The sequence below is a fragment of the Callithrix jacchus genome, chromosome 1, assembly GCF_049354715.1.
Source record: "Callithrix jacchus isolate 240 chromosome 1, calJac240_pri, whole genome shotgun sequence".
Classification (NCBI taxonomy): domain Eukaryota; kingdom Metazoa; phylum Chordata; class Mammalia; order Primates; family Cebidae; genus Callithrix; species Callithrix jacchus.
Genome location: NC_133502.1, coordinates 99,143,239 through 99,160,843, shown reverse-complemented (window position 1 = coordinate 99,160,843; position 17,605 = coordinate 99,143,239). Strand labels below are relative to the sequence as shown.

At 41.1% G+C, this 17,605-nt stretch overlaps 2 protein-coding genes across 2 annotated transcripts in view; one reads left to right on the top strand and one right to left on the bottom strand.

The window, feature by feature from the left end:
* Positions 1–2,413, bottom strand: part of GKAP1 (G kinase anchoring protein 1) — a 96,811-nt gene extending 94,398 nt beyond the window's left edge. Inside the window, exons 1-2 of the mRNA XM_002742794.5 lie at positions 2,123–2,413; positions 1,591–1,721 (exon numbers count right to left, since the gene is read on the bottom strand). The gene's annotated coding sequence lies outside the window, so the exon portion shown is untranslated. The remainder of the gene's footprint in view (positions 1–1,590; positions 1,722–2,122) is intronic.
* LOC144578677 (uncharacterized) lies at positions 1,602–12,723 on the top strand. The gene is made up of 5 exons (XM_078345676.1): positions 1,602–2,681; positions 3,025–3,143; positions 4,366–4,430; positions 4,870–4,998; positions 10,911–12,723. The coding sequence occupies exon 1, from the start codon at positions 1,602–1,604 to the stop codon at positions 2,553–2,555; it is 954 nt and encodes a 317-aa protein (XP_078201802.1). The 3' UTR covers positions 2,556–2,681; positions 3,025–3,143; positions 4,366–4,430; positions 4,870–4,998; positions 10,911–12,723.
* The last annotated feature ends 4,882 nt before the right edge of the window (positions 12,724–17,605 follow it).

The following is a 17,605-nucleotide window of genomic DNA, read 5'->3' as shown; positions in this document are numbered from 1 at the left end:
CACCCGACCCAAGCAGAAGAATTCCTAAGCAGCTGGTAGTGTTGACCTCTACTGAGGTCTGGAGGTACACTGCCATTATGATCTTATCCCTCTACACTATGACCTCACTAGAGTCAAGACAGACAGACAGCAGCCATATCTCAGTCCAGAAGACAATAACTGGAACACTTCAGAACACATACACACACAATTATATACATAAAAATTTTAAATCAAGAACAACCAAATATCACTTTTTATAAGATGAATGATAGTCATCTTCTATTAACACTACTAACCAATTAGGCTGAACAAAAAAGATATTACTATGGATGCTAATTAGTATGGCCTCACTGAAATATAACTTAGATCTAAATTAACTGAGCATAATATGAAATGGCACCAAGTATCACAGATTTAACACCTGGTGAAATCAAAATTGTGTTATCTCATGTTCTGTTCTTCAAATAACCAAACAGTATCTTCACTTTGGCTTTTTAAAAATTAGGATTCACAGGCCGGGCGTGGAGGCTCACATCTGTAATCCCAGCACTTTGGGAAGCCAAGGCAGGAGTTTGAGATCAGCCTGGCCAACACGGTGAAACCCCATCTCTACTAAAAATACAAAAAAACAAACCAAAAATAGAATTAGCTGCAAGTCTGGCAGGTGCCTCTAATCCCAGCTATTCAGGAGGCTGAGGCAGGAGAATTGCTTGAACCTGTAAAGCAGAGGTTGCTGTGAGCTGAGATCGAGCCATTGCACTCCAGCCTGGGCAACAAGAACAAAACTCTGTCTCATGGAAAAAAAAAAAAAATTAGGGTTCACAGTCAGCAAGTGTGAGGTGTATACTAAAACTCTGCTCAAAACACACTTACTGCAAACGATGTAAACCCAATGGGCACGCCCCAAACTACATTTTTTCCTCATAGTTAAGTACTGCCACCCCTCTCCAATCTGCAGCTCCCACTTTCTGTAGGCCGAGAAAGCTAAGCAAAAAATACACAAGCAGGTACCGAGTGAGGACCTGAGGGATTCTCCCATGAGTAAAGTATATGTATTTTCATTTCCCTGCAACGTTCTTTTGGTCAGCTTCTGGGTTTTGCTCTTACTCCAGAGCTGAAGTGTTATAAACCTGTTGAGAAAATAAATCTAGATTTCTATGAAGGTTTTAATAATTTGCCAAAAAGCTTCTCAAATATTCTTATAGCTACAAGTCGTATTTATTAAATAATTCGAGTTACAATCCCAAGCACATTTACTACACAAAGAGACAATGCTAAATGGTGAGGAAAAGTGTCTCTGGCTTTTTAGTGTAAGACAGATGATATTTCATTAGTCGTCCTAATGAAGCCATTAGCATCTATTCTAAAAAATCTGGCGAAGGTAAAGAGTGAAAAAGACGATGAAGAGAAAAGGCAATCAGAAATTTAATAAACTATTTTTGCTATTACTGCTCAATATTTATGACGCACCTTAATGCTAGAGATCTGACAAAAATCGCGAAGGCTCTTCCAAACAATAACAGAATTAAAAAGATCCTGTTCATTTACTTTTTAATAGCTGGCGGGGGAGGAGGAGGATCACTATATTAAAAAAGTAATTCACTATACCTCATTCATGAATGAAAGCCAAATTCACCCATAGGCTGTTAAGCGATGCTCTGAAACTTATTCGCAAAGTACATAGAGAAAGAAATTGCGCTGGGCGAGACCTAACTCCCGCAGAGAAGCTGCTTCAAAACCTAAAAGGGAGAAAACAACGAATCAGGTTGTTGCTCCAGAAATTTCCGAGCGCCTGGCTCTCCGGGAGGGAGCACGGGCGCCAGCGGCGGGGAGGGGACGGTGGCACCTGTCACTCGAGCAGCCCCCGCGGGGTCTCGGGAGGCTCAGCTGCCGCCGGAGCGCCGGGCCTGGGGGTAGGGTGCGTGTCCCTCTTCGCCGCCCGGAGCCTTGCGCCGAGCGTCGGGCCGCGGCCCTCCCGTGCCCTCTGCCCAGCGGCTCCGGCCAGTGGGGCCCGTCGCCTCAGGCCGAGTCCCCACCATCCGAGCCCGGGGCGCCGAGGGGAGCACGGTCGAGCCGCCGCCAACGCCTCTGGGGCGCTCAAGCGGACCCCCGCAAGGCGGGCCCGCCTCCGCGTACTCACCGGGCCTCCCGGGCCGCCGGCTCCGCTCTCCTCTCCCTCCTCCCCCCGCAGCCGCCTCTCTCGCGGCTCCCCGGGCGGCGGTACTGGGCGTTGGGACTGGGCTGAGTCAAGTGTCGGCAGGGGTGCGGACAGGCTCACGCTGGGCAGGGGTAGCGGTCGGCCCGTGGGCCAGGCACTGACGGGTCCCGGGTCGCCGGGGCGGACCGCGGCGGTGAGCGCGGCTGCAGGCTGCTGTGAGGGGCGGGGAGAGCGCGGCTGCGAGCTGGCGAGCGAGCGGGCGGGCAGAGGGGTGGAGGGAAGCCCGGGCGGAGGGGGCGGTGTGAGAGCCGCGGGGCGGGGGCGGGGCCTGGCGCGTCCTCCGCGCGCGGGGGTTTGTTTATTATCGCGGTTGGTAGCGGCGCTGGTGCTGGTTAGAGGTTCGCCAGTGACGTGAGCGCCCGAGTTGGGGGAGAGGACCAGAACCACCTGCTGGAGAAGGGGAGCTACGGGGGCCGGGCAGGGTCCAAACGGCTCACGTAGGCGGCGGCGCCACGGTCTTCGGGGTCACAGGGAGGAGAAGGTCTCTCCTGGAGCGGGTGGAAGGAGGGCGGCCTCCCGAGGGAATGGGACTCCAGGCCACTCCCCCGCAGCAAGGCAGGATCACAGGCGTCGCGGAGAGCAGTTAGAGGGCCTATGGTGGAAAAGGGCGGTGGGACCTGGTAGCTCGGGTTCCCTGCAACTTGGGGCTTGACCTCCAGGCAATGAGTAGGGATGGTCCTGCAAGTCAAGATTCCAATAGCGAGACTGCATCAGATCTTCGTAAGGAAAATAACGAACGTCGCTCACTTCCCTGTAGAGTTGGAGGGCGCTTTAACGTTATCTCCCTTGGTGCTCCATCAGGTAGTAATGGTCTAATTTTACAGGCGAAGTTAAGTGACTTACCCAAAGTCATGCAGCTAATAAACGGCAGAGCCATCACCCAGCTGTACTGGCTTCCAATCTCTATAAATCCCCGATTCAACTAATATTAGACGCCCCACAGGTAAGATGCTGTAGAGTTACAGAGGGAAGTTGAAGATAACTTTGCCTTCAAAGACTAAGGAATAAAACAAAGATAAAACAGACAGTAAAAGCAAACCATGATAGGTGCCATGTGAAAAATGGCAGAGTACTGCAGGGAATCAAAGAACCGTGTATATCTGTCTTGGGGAAAAGGAAAGAAAGGCAGTATGAAGGAGTAGGCATTTAGGATTGACCTTGAAGGAGGTGGGGAGGGTTTTACAGCAAGAGGGATCGCATGAGAATATATATGAAGGTGAATTAGTGAAAGCTGTGTTGGGGAAAAAGCAAAGACTCCAGGATATCTTGAGAAGTAGCGAGACAAAGGAGTATGGGGCCTAAGATCCCAAATGGATGAATTTGTATTTAATTCAGTATTTTGAGTTTTCAGAGTTCAGAAATTTGGGGGAAGAAAATGATTTTTTTTTCTTTGTGCTATTGATTTATCTGTGAGGAGAAGCAGAAATTAGAGGTAGAAATACTGTCAGATCTACTGTAGGCCAGGTAAAAGGTAATGATGAGTCTGACCTAAAGGGACAGCGTGGGTATTTAAAAGAGCGTGGTTGAGAGATGATGTGCATGCAGAATCTGTAGAATTTGGCAACTGATTGATTAATTGTGGGTAGGAAGAGAGAAATCAAAGATAGTGGAGGTTTTGAGTTTGTAAATAATTGTAAGACAGAAAAGAGACAAAGGAAAGAAGGAGCTACTTCTTAAGAGAAGATCAGTTTAGATATGAACACTTTAAGGATTCAAAGGATTGTCAAGACAGCCAGAGAGACATGAACACTAGTAAGTTAGAAATAAAGGTTTTGTAATATGGGAAAGGGGACTGAACTAGAAAGTAGACTCATAAATAATCAGCCTAGGAGTGATATCACTGTGAGATAAAAGAAGAAAACAAAGGTCAGAATCTTGGAAAACACCCTCTTTAGAGTATTGCTATTCAAAACATGGTCAATGGCCCAGCAGCACTGACGTGAGAATGTTAGTTAGAAACTCAGAATCTCAGGCCCCGTCCCAGACCTGCTGAACCAGCATCTTCAACTTAAAAAAAAAAACCTGAAGAGATTTGTGCCACATCAAAAAATTTGAGAATCTCTGATCTAGATGAGCAAAGCCAGCAAAGAAACAGTGGGGTGGGGAGGTGCAGAAAGTGGGAGGAGAATTGGGTAATGCAGAGGTAAACTGGTGTTTCACAAAAGCATGGCTGGAAGGAGTGTTGATCAAGATCCAAAACCACAGAGGTTGAAAAGCACAAGGAAAGAAGGTATGTTTGCATTTTGTGATTAGGTAGTACGGTCTTTAAGACCACATTTTTCTCATTGAAAGCCTGGAAAGAAAGATCCCCTTTGTGGTCAAGGTTAGTCTAGGAACCCCATCTTCCCCAGTTCCCACATATATGGGGCATATTAAGATAAGTAGATAGATTTGACAGTGGGAGAAAGTAGTTCTCTTCCAGTTGCTTCTATTTTCTCAGCAAAATGAGGAGGAGTAAGGTTATTTCGGCAGACTACTAATTGTCCATCACAATTTAGTCTTCCCTTCTCCCTGAACACACAGACTGCTTTTCTCAGCCTCTGTTTCAGGTGCATATGGTCAAGTATTAAGTTATAGAAAGTGAGCAGATGTTATGTCTGCCACTGTCAGGCCAGGGCCTTTACTTTGAGAGTGCTTGTGCCTCTTTCATGCATTTTCCTTTCTGCCAGCTGGACCCTGGACATGGTGACTCTGCTTCAATTATGCAGATGACTGAAAGCCTCTGGGGTTGGCAGAGCCACAAGAAAGAAGGTGCCTGGATGAAGGAGAGCTATCCACTGACCTGGACACCTAATTATGTGAGCAACATATATTTCTATTGTGTTGGAGCCATAACATTTTGCATAACATTTAGAGTAGGCTGACCTGCTATTTGTTATAGCTTAAGTATTCACTTTGCCATCGTTCATTACATCTGTACATCTTAAGACCCAGTGGCAAGGGGACTTCTGGTTAAGCATAGTGTATTGAACACATATTTGTCTCTACTTACTCCAGAGACCTCATTAAAATGACAGTAAAGGGATTAAAAAATACATATTTTTTTAAAAAAGCAGACAGGGAAAGAGATCTCTGCTGAATTAAATGCCAACAAAACTTAGGAATGTGGAAAGCGGATGGATGAGTGATCACTGACTTACCGAAGCCACCACAGTGAATATTTAAGCTATAACAAATAGCAGTTTAGCCCACTCTAGGTAATGTAGTCCTTAACTGAAAGTAATGAGAAGAGAGAAGAAGGGAGGTGAAATCAGAGTTTATGAATGAGGGAGAGTGAACTGACCAAAGAACATGGTAAGGTTTCCAGGCATTACTAAGAGCCCCATTGAGTAAGTGGTCATGAATTTATAGTGAGGCCAGCCACTTGGTTATGCAATTTTCTCCAGCCGTATTCAGCTGCTCATGTGCAGACACTGAGTAGGCAGTTTTGGCTGTAACCAGGACTGAGATTTGGCCAGGCAAGTATAGTGAGGAGAAAAGGGCAGAGTTGGTGGTGGTAGAAGCAGAGGCCTTATGATTTCAGAAGTGGTAAGAAGTTATGAAAGGAGTGAAGAACGGTAGAAAGATGGTAGAGTGACTGAATTTTGTTGAAAGTTGATCAGATTGAAGAATTGTTGAAGTTTAGTTATTATATGGAATGACCTTGGAAAGATAAGAGATGGCTGGAGAGTGGAGGCTTGAATTAAAGGAAGGGCTATAGTTATGGTTATAGAGTGTAAGTAATGCTCATGAGAATGGATAATTGAGGTAGCAGAGAGAATGAGATCCTTTGAAGGGAGGTTTAATAATTGAAACACAGTAAGGATTTTGAAATGAATATCCATATATATATATAGTACATACATATGTACACATATACACATACCCCTCACAAAGAATTACCGCAAGAGCGGTACCACAATAGTGTTGTAGTAGTGAGTAGTTTTGGAGAGAGTGATAGCAGCCACAGTACAAAAATCTTTAATGTATAAGGGGTTGAATTCTTCAAATTAGGCTGCACAGGGACATCAGTGGTTTCATATGTTAAACTCTTGCATATATCACATTTTATTAAACAGATGCTTTTACATTTTATGTTGCTAAAGTGAGATTTCTAATTACTTCTCTCTGACCTCTCAAATTACAATGGTAACTGCCTTCTTTTACAGGAAATGCCCATCTGTCTGTATTATAAACTGACACATGCCAGGTTTCTCAATTTAAATGGCAGTGCTTTAAAACTTGTCATAGACTACTCTGTCCTACTTCCAACGTATATTTCAAGTAGATACATCAACAGTGATGCCAGCTTTGCCACATTAAATGTTTCAAATCTACATTAAAACCTTGGTTATAAAGAGCTAGATACCCCATTTTATATGACGTGATTATTACACATTGCAAGCCTGTATCAGAACATCTCATATACCCCATAAATATATGTACCTATTGTATACCCACAAAAAGTAAAGTTATTATTATCATTTGAATTGGAGTCTTGCTCTGTCATCCAGACCAGAGTATAGTGGCACAATCTCAGCTCACTGCAACCTCTGCCTCCCAGGTTCAAGAAATTCTCCTGCCTCAGCCTCCCAAGTAGCTGGGACTACAGGTGCATACCACCATGCCTAGCTATTTTTTGTATTTCTAGTGGAGATGGGGTTTCACCATGATGGCCAGGCTAGTTACAAACTCCTGACCTCAAGTGATCCACATACCTCAGCCTCCCAAAGTGTGGGGATTATAGGCATAAGCCACTATGCCCAGGCCAAAAATTAAAATTAAAAATTAAAAAATTAAAACTTCAGTTATAGCTTAAGTTAACAATAAGTAGGACTTGACTAAAGACCTGATAAATTGAAAGTAAGATTACCTGTAGCTTGGGAAATGATGAGCCATGTTATATAAGATAGGGGCTTTGGAGTCAGACTGCCAGGGGTTGAATTATGAGGTTATTGTGAGGATAAGACATATTATACACACACACACACACACACACACACACACACACACACACACAGGCATTTTAAAGACTAAGTATGTATAAGCATTATGTCAGTATGGTTATTCTGTTATCATACTTATATCTAATTCTTACTGAATTGCTATAACTATACATGGACTTTTACTACATCGAAAATGTTCATTACATCTGTACATGCTAAGACCCAGTGGCAAGGGGACTTCCTGGTTAAGCATAGAGCATTGAACACACATTTGTCTCTGCTTACTCCAGAGACCTCATTAAAATGACAGTAAAGGGATAAAAGAGATATAAATCTATGAAGAAAAAGCAGACAGGGAAAGAGATCCCTGTTGAATTAAATGCCAACGAAACTTAGGAATGCGGAAAGCAGATGGATGAGTGATCACTGACTTACCGAAGCCACCAAAGTGAATACTTAAGCTTTTGGGAGGAGGCAGAGCCAGCCAGAAGTGAACGTATCCATGTCACAGCACCCTGGAAAGGCTCTAAAACTAGAGCTGCCTTCCCTCCAAAAGCAGAGGTTGAGCAAGGCTGGAAAGGAGAATTCACTGTGAACGTTTTCTAAAGAGCAGTGAGATCCTGCCTCCCCCATATTCCCTACTCCATTTCATGCTGCCCAAATTCAGCAGAAGATATCTATCTTTTACTCTCTGGAGAGGTTGACTCAGAGTTCTCCTAGGCACCAGACAGAACTGAGGACAGGGATGACTCACTACACAGAAAAGCAGAATTAAGTGAAGTTGTGTATATTAAATTATAAGGCAGACCCCTTTCCCCCAGCTTCATTCACAAATTCAGATCCTGGAATGTTGGGAAAGCTAGCTGGTCCAAGAGAAGAGGTCTCCAAATATTGAGGTTTGGGGATCCCATGGTAAAGACTGTGGCTTGTTACCTGTCTCTTACAGTCAGTCCAACAGTCAGCAAACCCTGATCGTGTGTACCTATAGAAGCTCTCATCAACATTGTATTGCCTCATTCTTTTACATTATTTAAAAAATGTTGGCTGGGTGCAGTGGCTAACACCTGTAATTCCAACACTTGAGGAGGCTAGGGTGGGAGGATCACTTGAGCCCAGGAGTTCAAGACCAGCCTGGCCAACATAGTGAGATCCCATCTCTACAAAAATAGAAATAAAAAATTAGCTGGGCTTGGTGGTACATGCCTGTAGTCCTAGCTACTTGGGAGGCTGAGGCTGGAGGATCATTTGAGCCAGGAGTTTAAGGCTGCAATGAACTGTGATTGCACCACTGTACTCCAGCCCTCGTGACAGAGTGAGACCCTCTCTAAAAATAATAAAAATTTAAAAAGTTTTTAAGGATGGGGTATTTCTGTGTTGCCCGGGTGGGCCTCAAATTCCTGGCCTCAAAAGATCCTCCTGTCTCAGCCTCCGAAGTAGCAGGGACTAAAGGCAAGAGACACCACACCCAGCCATCAACTTATTCTTAAATGTGATGAATAGTTGAGGATCTGCATGTATTTGAAGAAACCTCCTTACATGAAAGACAGAGAACCTACAGTAAACAAACAAGAAAAAAAAAAAAGAACGTTAGAGGCTGGGAGTGGTAGCTCACACCTGTAATCCTAGCACTTTGAGAGGCTGAGGCAGTGGATCACCAGAGGTCAAGAGTTTGAGACCAGCCTGGCCAACATGGTGAAAACCCACCTCTACTAAAAATATGAAAAAATTAGCTGGTCGTGGTGGCACATGCCTATAATCACAGCTACTCGGGAGGCTGAGGTAGGAGAATCACTTGAACCCAAGAGGTGGAGGTTGCAGTGAGCCAAGGTCACCCCACTATGCTTTAGCCTGGGCAACAAGAGTAAAACTCCGTCTCAAGAGAAAAAAAAAAAAAAAGAACTAGGAGGAAATAAAAGCTGTGCAGAAAATCAGAACACATGTCAAAATCAAGAAATTCTCAAATTTTTAATTTTCATACACTCTTCTCACTCAGGAAACTGCTAGAAGGAGCACTCCACCCAAGTAAAGGTATAAATCAAGAAACAGAAAAACATGTGACTGGGCACGGTGGCTCACACCTGTAATCCCAGCACTTTGGGAGGCCAAGGGGGGTGGTTCACTTGCGGCCAGACGTTTGAGACCAGCCTGGCCAATATGTTGAAATCCGTCTCTAACAACAACAACAAATAACTGATATGGTGTCACTTGCCTATAATCCCAACTGCTTGGGAGGCTGAGGCAGGAGAATTGTTTGCACCTGGGAGGCAGAGGCTGCAGTGAGCTGAGATTGTGCCACTGCACTCCAGCCTGGGTGACAGAGTGAGACTCTGTCTCAAAAAAAAAAGAAAAAGAAAAACATGGGATCTGGTAAACAGGAACTCCAACAAAGCAGAAAACAAAGAGAATTCCCTAGACCAAGCTTGTCCAAGCTGTGATGTGTGGCCCAGGATGACTTTGAATGTGTCCCAACATAAATTTGTAAACTTTCTTAAAACATTATTCCTTTTCGTGGTTTTTCTTTTTTTTAGCTTATCAGCTATTGTTAGTTTATTTTATGTGTGGCCCAAGATAATTCTTCTTCCAGTGTGGCCCAGGGAAGACAAAAGATTGGATACCCTTGCCCTAGATGAAGGTGAAGGGAGGTTCCAGGAAGTCAGCTATGTAGCAGGCCTGGAGAGCACACTAGAGGATGGAAGGCTCTAGAAGGGATGTCTCCAAGAAAAGAAAATGGAAATGATGCATTATCTAGTATGTTTGAACCTTTTGAACAAAATTCACAATTTTATGGAACATAAGAATATGTAATGGTAATAGGTATAGAGAAAACTAAGCAACTGCCAAATGTGGTGGCTCACACCTGTAGTCCCAAAGTTTTGGGAGCTGAGGCAGGAGAATTGCTTGAGCTCAGAAGTTTGAGAGCAGGCTCGGCAACATTTTGAGACTTTGTCTCTCTCTACCTTAAAAAAAAATTAGCCAGGTGTACTGGTGCATGTCTATAGTCCCAGCTACTCAGGAAGCTGAGGTGGCAAAATCACTTAAACCTGAGAGATTGAAGTTGCAGTGGACTATGATTATGTCACTACACTCCAGCCTCAGTGACAGAGTGAAACCCAATCTCAAAAAAGAAAAAAGAGCAAGAGAGAGAGAAAGAGAGACAGTGATAGATAAAACTAAGCAACTTAAAAAAGAGGGAATTAACTCCAGGAAAACAAAATATTAGCCATAAAAAAGGACGAAATCATGTCCTTTGCAGCAACATGGATGCAACTGGAGGCCAATTATCCTAAAAAGTTCGTGCAGGAACCAGAAAACCAAATACCATGTGTTCTCATTTACCTGACCCCTAAAAGTTAGATGCCCTTCCTCCATACTCCCACAGTACCCTCTATATTTTTACCAGAGTTATTATATTCTGCTTTACCTCGTGAGCCCCTTAAAAGCAGAGACCTGGTCTGTTTAACTCATTGGTATGTCACTACAGTGTCAGGCTCATTGTTTACATTCAAATGACTGTTGAATGAACAAACTCCAGTGTAACTGCCTGTTTACTCGTCTGTCTTTCTTCAACAGGCTGTATGTTCCTTGGTGGATGCATCTGTGGTTTATTAAACTTTTTTTCTTTTAGCATCTAGCACATAGAATTTTTTTAATAAATTAACTTTGTCAGCATTATAATTAATCTGTAAAATATGGTATATATAACATTGAGGAGTATATAGAAAGTATTCTCAAGATACAGAGAGACATGGGTTGCTCAGGATTGTTCCTTTGTGTTTCACTTACAGGAAAAATACATATGAAAGATCTCACATTATAGACTGCAAATGCCAAATGACCTACTGTGCTCTCACCACCCTTAACCTAGAAATAAAATAGAAACAACTTCTAAGGAAATAGTCTTTAAAATAACCAGCTAAAATTTTTATCAACAATAACAAAAAAGTAGCTGGGGTTTCTGCTCATTAAATTAGTTTGTATGGGTAAGCACCATCTAAGTTTTTTGATTCGGGGGAACGATTCAAGATGGCCGATTGCTAACATCTCAGGATTGCAGCTCTCAGTGAAAGCGCAGAGAACGAGAGGATGCCATACTTTCAGACAAATTTTGGTCGCTCACAGAGCAGAAGATTCCAAGTGGACGAGCTGCACGGGTCGCCAGCGCGACTCTTGTGGCCAGCGCGGCAGCTCTTGGTGCAGAGTAAACGGGACTGGTTTCCCTTCTGACCGAGGTTCAGAGGAGCTGCAAGGGTCGCGAGCGCAACTCTTGTGGCCAGTGCAGCGGCTTTGCCGGCATCTTGGCGCGGCAGCTCTTGGTGCAGAGTAAACAGGACTGGTTCCCCTTCTGACTGAGGTTTGGAGCTCTGGGAAGGCAGAGTCGCCTATTACGGACTCAAGAAGGAAGCCAGACCTGAGATTCCCGGGCAGAAAAGCACCATCAGTCTTAACGCCACTGTTTTGGCCGGCGCAGTGGGTTGCTCATATTTTGGCCCTGGGAATTAACAACTTGGACGTCCACCCAGAGACCTAATCTGAAAGTTGGTAATTACAAAGACGACAGGTGGATAAATTTACAATGATGGGAAGAAACCGGCATAAAAAGGCTGAGAATACTCAAAATCAGAATGCCTCTCCCTCTAAAAAGGATCACAATTCCTCATCAACAAGGGAACAAGGCTTGATGGAGAATGAGTGCATCCCATTAACAGAATCAGGCTTCAGAACATGGATAATAAGAAACTTCTGTGAGTTAAAAGAACATGTTGTAGCCCAATGTAAAGAAACTAAGAACTTTGAAAAAAGGTTTGACAAAATCCTAATGAGAATAGACAACTTAGAGAGGAATATAAGTGAATTAATGGAACTGAAGAATACAATACAGGAACTCCTAGAAGTATGCACAGGTTTAAACACTCGAATTGTTCAAGCAGAAGAAAGGATATCAGAGGTCGAAGTCCAACTTAATGAAATAAAACGAGAAGATAAGATTAGAGAAAAAAGGATAAAAAGGAATGAGCAAAGTCTCCAAGAAATGTGGGACCATGTGAAAAGACCAAATTTACGTTTGACAGGTGTACCTGAATATGATGGAGAGAATGAATCCAAGCTGGAAAATATTCTTCAGGATATTATTCAGGAAAATTTTCCTAAACTAGCAAAACAGGACAATATTCAACCCCAGGTAATACAGAGAACACCACAAAGATATTCCTCAAGAAGAGCAACCCCAAGGCACATAATCATTAGATTCACCAGGGTTGAAACGAAGGAGAAAATACTAAGGGCAGCCAGAGAGAAAGGTCAGGTTACCCACAAAGGGAAGCCTATCAGACTTACAGCAGATCTCTCAGCAGAAACTCTACAAGCCAGAAGAGAGTGGGGGCCAATATTCAACATCCTCAAAGAACAGAACTTTCAGCCCAGAATTTCATATCCAGCCAAACTAAGCTTCACAACTGAAGGAAAAATAAAATATTTTATGAACAAGCAAGTACTCAGAGATTTTATTACCACCAGGCCTGCTTTACAAGAGCTTCTGAAAGAAGCATTACACATAGAAAGAAACAACCAGTATTAGCCTTTCTAAAAATATACCAAAAAGTAAAGAGCATCAACATGAAGAATTTACATCAACGAATGGATAAAACAGCCAGTTAACATCAAATGGCAGTAATCCCAAATTTACATCAACTAAATCCCCCAATCAAAAGATACAGCCAAAACCCAATGGTATGCTACATCCAGACCCATTTTACATGCAAAGATACACAAAGACTCAAAACAAAGGGATGGAGAAAGATTTACCAACCAAATGGAGAGCAAAAATAAATAAATAAATAAAAAGCAGGAGTTGCAATTCTCGTATCTGATAAAATAGATTTTAAAGCAACAAAGATATAGTGGTAAAAGGATCAATGCAACAACAAGAGCAAACGGTCCTAACACCCAGATACATAGAGACTTAGAGTCAATGAGACAGAAAATAAGGATATCAAGGACTCGAACTCAGATCTGGAACAAGTAAACTTAATAAATATTTATAGAGCTCTCCACTTTAAATACACAAAATATACATTCTTGTCAATACCACATCACACCTACCCATAGGTTTAAATGAAATATTGATTGGCCATTATTAATACCTATTTTTTTTAGAATAAAGCAACATTTCTGTTCTCTCTCCCTTTTTTTCTTCCTCTCCTTCATTCCTTTTTCTTTCCTTCTCTCAAAAAAAGAAGAAAAGAAATCAACTTGTAGAACTCTAGATCCAGGTCGGCAATGTCTCTCTCATTGCCTGATTTCCTTCCTTCCCTTCTTCCCTCTCTCCCTCTCTCCCTCCCTCCCTCCCTCCCTTCCTCCCTTCCTACAAAAAAAAAAAATTTTTTTTATTCATGGCATGTGTTTCTAAACCAATTTACTATCCACTAAAAATAAATAGTAATCAATATACAAAAAGCAGTTGTACTTCTTGACACTAGCAATGAACCATCTGAAAATGAAATTAAGAACACAATTCCACTTATAGTACCATCAAAAATAACATATTTAGAAATAAATTTAACCAAGGAAATGCAAGACATGTACACTGAACACTAAAAAACATGGTTAAAAGAATGGAAAGAGAGCTCATGTTCATGGAATGGAAGACTGAATATTGCTAAGATGGCAGTACTCCCCAAACTGATTTATGGATTCAATGCAATCCTATCAAAATTCCATCTGCCTTTTTGTAGAATTTTACAACTGGTCTAAAATTCATATGGAAACTTAAGGGACCCCAAATAATCAACAAATATTGGAAAAGAAGAACAAAGTTCATGGATTCACACTTTGACTTAAAATTTGCTACATAATGAAGACAGTGTGGTACTGTCATAGGATAGACCAATGGAATAAAATTGAGTCCAGAAATAAACCTGTGTGGTCAATTGGTTTTCAACAAACATATGAAGACAATTTATTAGTTTTTTTTTAACAAATTGATAGACACAACTGGATATCTACATGTAAAATAATGAAGTTGGACCCCATCCATCTCATACCATGTACAAAAACTAATTCAAAATTTATCAAACACCCAAACATAAGACTTAAAACTGTAAGTGCTCTTCTTCCATCAAAGCTGGTTGGATGTGATTTCTGTGTTCAGATACAATTTATGATACTTGCTCCTTTTGAGCATGCATACATTAGAAAAGCATTTTTTGGTAAGTTTACATATAGTTCTTACAGCTTTATGTATGTATGAGCTCAGAAACACATTTCCACCTGAAAAAGCACCCCTAGTTTTCTATTTCCTTACCCTGTTTTACTCTCTCCATAAGTAACATCACTGGACTATAAGTTCCTTGAGGGATAGGACTTTTAGTTTTCAGCTCTATCAGCAAAAATAAAAGGTTGATAGAAAACATAAAGCAGGAAAATGTCTGTAAATTAAAAGCCTGTGGAAATTTTCATGTTTACATATAGACAACACCATTTTTTGATGTTTTCAGAAAATACATAACTTTAGCTACCAGCTCACCCTTTAGAAGAGGCATGGATTCTTTCCCATATAAGAACTAAACCCCACAGTACTGGCCCATGTCCTGAAGGGTGAAGGGCCAGCTATACTCACATAATCAGATGCTTAAACCTACCTTCTTTTCTCATGGGAAACACTGAATTTTTAAATAAATCTTACTAAGACTACCTCATACCACTGAAGGTAACTCAGGAAAATTGTATGTTAGTACCCTTTTCTGATTTATTTGTTCACAATCCACTGGAATACTTATGATTGTAGGTTCCATTACCCTTGAAGTCTTGACCTTCTCTTTACTTGGCTACTGAGATTCTATGAACTAGAGATAAAATATTCTTTACACTGGCAGCTACTTGCAAGCTAAGGGGAATGAGCTTTCCTGTGAATGTTTATGAAGGAGAGGCCACTATGGTAATGTTAAATTTAATTCTAATACACTTCTTGTATTTAGGAGCTAAAAGTCTCAGATGCTAAATGAAGACTGATTTGCTTTTTATTTGATCATATACCTATACATGTGCAAAAAATTAACTTCTTGTTTTATAGTTTCTTTGAGGGAAAATAGAGTCTAAAATTCTTACCAGTTTAAAGTTATTTTCTAGCCATAGTTCAATAGTTCACAAATGTAGCTGTTATTAAAAAAAAAAAAAAAAGTAATAATTAGCCAAAAACTGGTGCTCAAAGATCCAGTAGAAAACATCCTCTTTGGGGCCGGGCGCAGTGGCTCAAGCCTGTAATCCCAGCACTTTGGGAGGCCGAGGTGGGTGGATCACGAGGTCAAGATTTCAGCATGGTGAAACCCCGTCTCTACTAAAAAAAAAACAAAAAATTAGCTGGGCATGGTGGCGCGTGCCTGTAATCCCAGCTACTCGGGAGGCTGAGACGGGAGAATTGCCTGAATCCAGGAGGCGGAGGTTGCGGTGACCCGCGCCATTGCACTCCAGCCTGGGTAACAAGAGCGAAACTCCGTCTCAAAAAAAAAAAAAGAAAACATCCTCTTTTACTCATAAAGCAAAGAAACAGTCATGAAACACTTCTATAGCTATAAAAATAAATTCAGCAAGTTTTTAAAATGTTAGAATTCACGAGTCTTCCCAGAGACTCTTATTTATACCGTTGATAACCCATATAACTAAAACATATAAATAATTTGTTTAGAAGATGTCTTACGATATGCATTTATATAAAATAAACAACCATGTGTGCCAAACAGTTATCCCATTTTGGCAGCCAACTGTATGGAAAACCTACTTATAATTTAATCTTAAATATATATGATGCTTCAGTTTCCAAAGTGCTTTCATTTGATCAAGGTTTTTTTGGTAAAGCAAGATTATTTTCTATATAGCAAAAATAGTAATTTCCCTCCTAATTATTTTGTGTTGAATTTGAAAATTTTGATTTTAAATGCAGGGTAGTGATTCATAGATTTTTTTTAAAAGGCTGATTTAGAAAATATTATTTAATGTACTCCATTAATAAGATGATAGCCTGTGTCATTCTAGTCATGTCTTAACAGCTGGTGACACCTGGAGCTAGCCAGGAAAGTGTCTAGAGAGACCGATGTGCTTAGGCCCAGGCCTTGAATGTAACAATTCAGATGCTGCCCAACTCTCCCAGGTGATGGGAATTTCGAAAGGAGATTGACTCCTCAGTATTAAGATACCCTTCCCTGTTCTCATTATTCCCATCTAGAAAAAGCATGCTAGAAAGTAACAACAAAACTTTGACAATTTTAAGAGTTCTAAATTATCAAAATTGTCAATTAGTTGAACTCAGATAACTCCTCACTCCTTTTCACTTGTAGAGGACAGGACAGTGAAGTGCAACTACAAGCCACAAATGAAAATGAGTAACATTAATCTAGCCTCTCAAGGCATGCCAATAGCTGCTGGTTTGTTATCATGAATTAAAGTTTTTTATACACAGGTTTTTTTGTAGAAAAATTCAGGGATATTTTAGCAGAGGGGAAAAAATAAGCAAACTAGTTGAGATATTGTTTTATAAAAATAAATCCTATTCTGCCTACAATCAAATGCGGGGGGTTTTGGTTTGTTTTGGCATATCATTCATGATTCTTCAAAGGTAAAACCACTTAAGACCTAACTGCTCTCTTCAGTGTAGGTTGTTAGGCCACTAGAATTTATCCCAAACTGCAATTTCTTGTAATTCTCTATTGAATGGCTCCACTATTACTATTCAAATTCAATCTAGGATGGCTTCTTCTCATGATATTCTGAGTGAATAAACAAAGGAAAAGGAACCAGTATAAAAACTGAGTTGTCTATTTTTATATGGCAAAGTCAGTACTAACCAAGAGGATTCTTTAGTGGGTAGAGATAGCCAAAGGTTGAATTTAAGTTTCAGTCCTTACGCCAGAGAAATATATTCTCTCAAAATACTTTTTGAAAATCCTTTGCTCGTCTATGGAATGCTTTCACATAAACTTCTTTCCCTCCTGTCTCCCTCCCACTCCAGTCATCTGTCTTAGAACTACTGGAATCCTGGATCACTGTGGGAAGTGAAAAGTATATGCCTATAATTTGTTGTTGGTAATTGGGGTGTGGGGTCCAAGGAATGGTTCATTTAAAAATAAGACACATTAGATCACATAACTTCTAACAATATTTACCACTTTGGACTTGAAAAATTATACGTTGCTTTATATATATGCTATAGTAAGCTTAAAAATACAATAAAAATACAAGTATGGTTTTAAAATAATTCCTTTTGTTCTACTTCAATTATATAATTATTAATAGATCATTTTAAATTTCCAAGAATCATTAAGTAGACATTTAGAAAAATATTTCGTTTTCTGTTCTTTTCTGTTGTGAATGGTTTTGTTCCTTGGGGATATAGGGATCTTGCTTGTTGTAACAGATTGTGAGATTGTTGGATTTTGCTCTTAAAATACTATAGAGATAACTCAATAGAGCTGTGTGTTATAATTAACCA

What these genes read in the sequence shown, in the direction of transcription:
- LOC144578677 (XM_078345676.1), top strand. Translation starts at nt 1,602, where the DNA reads ATGAAAGCCAAATTCACCCATAGGCTGTTAAGCGATGCTCTGAAACTT.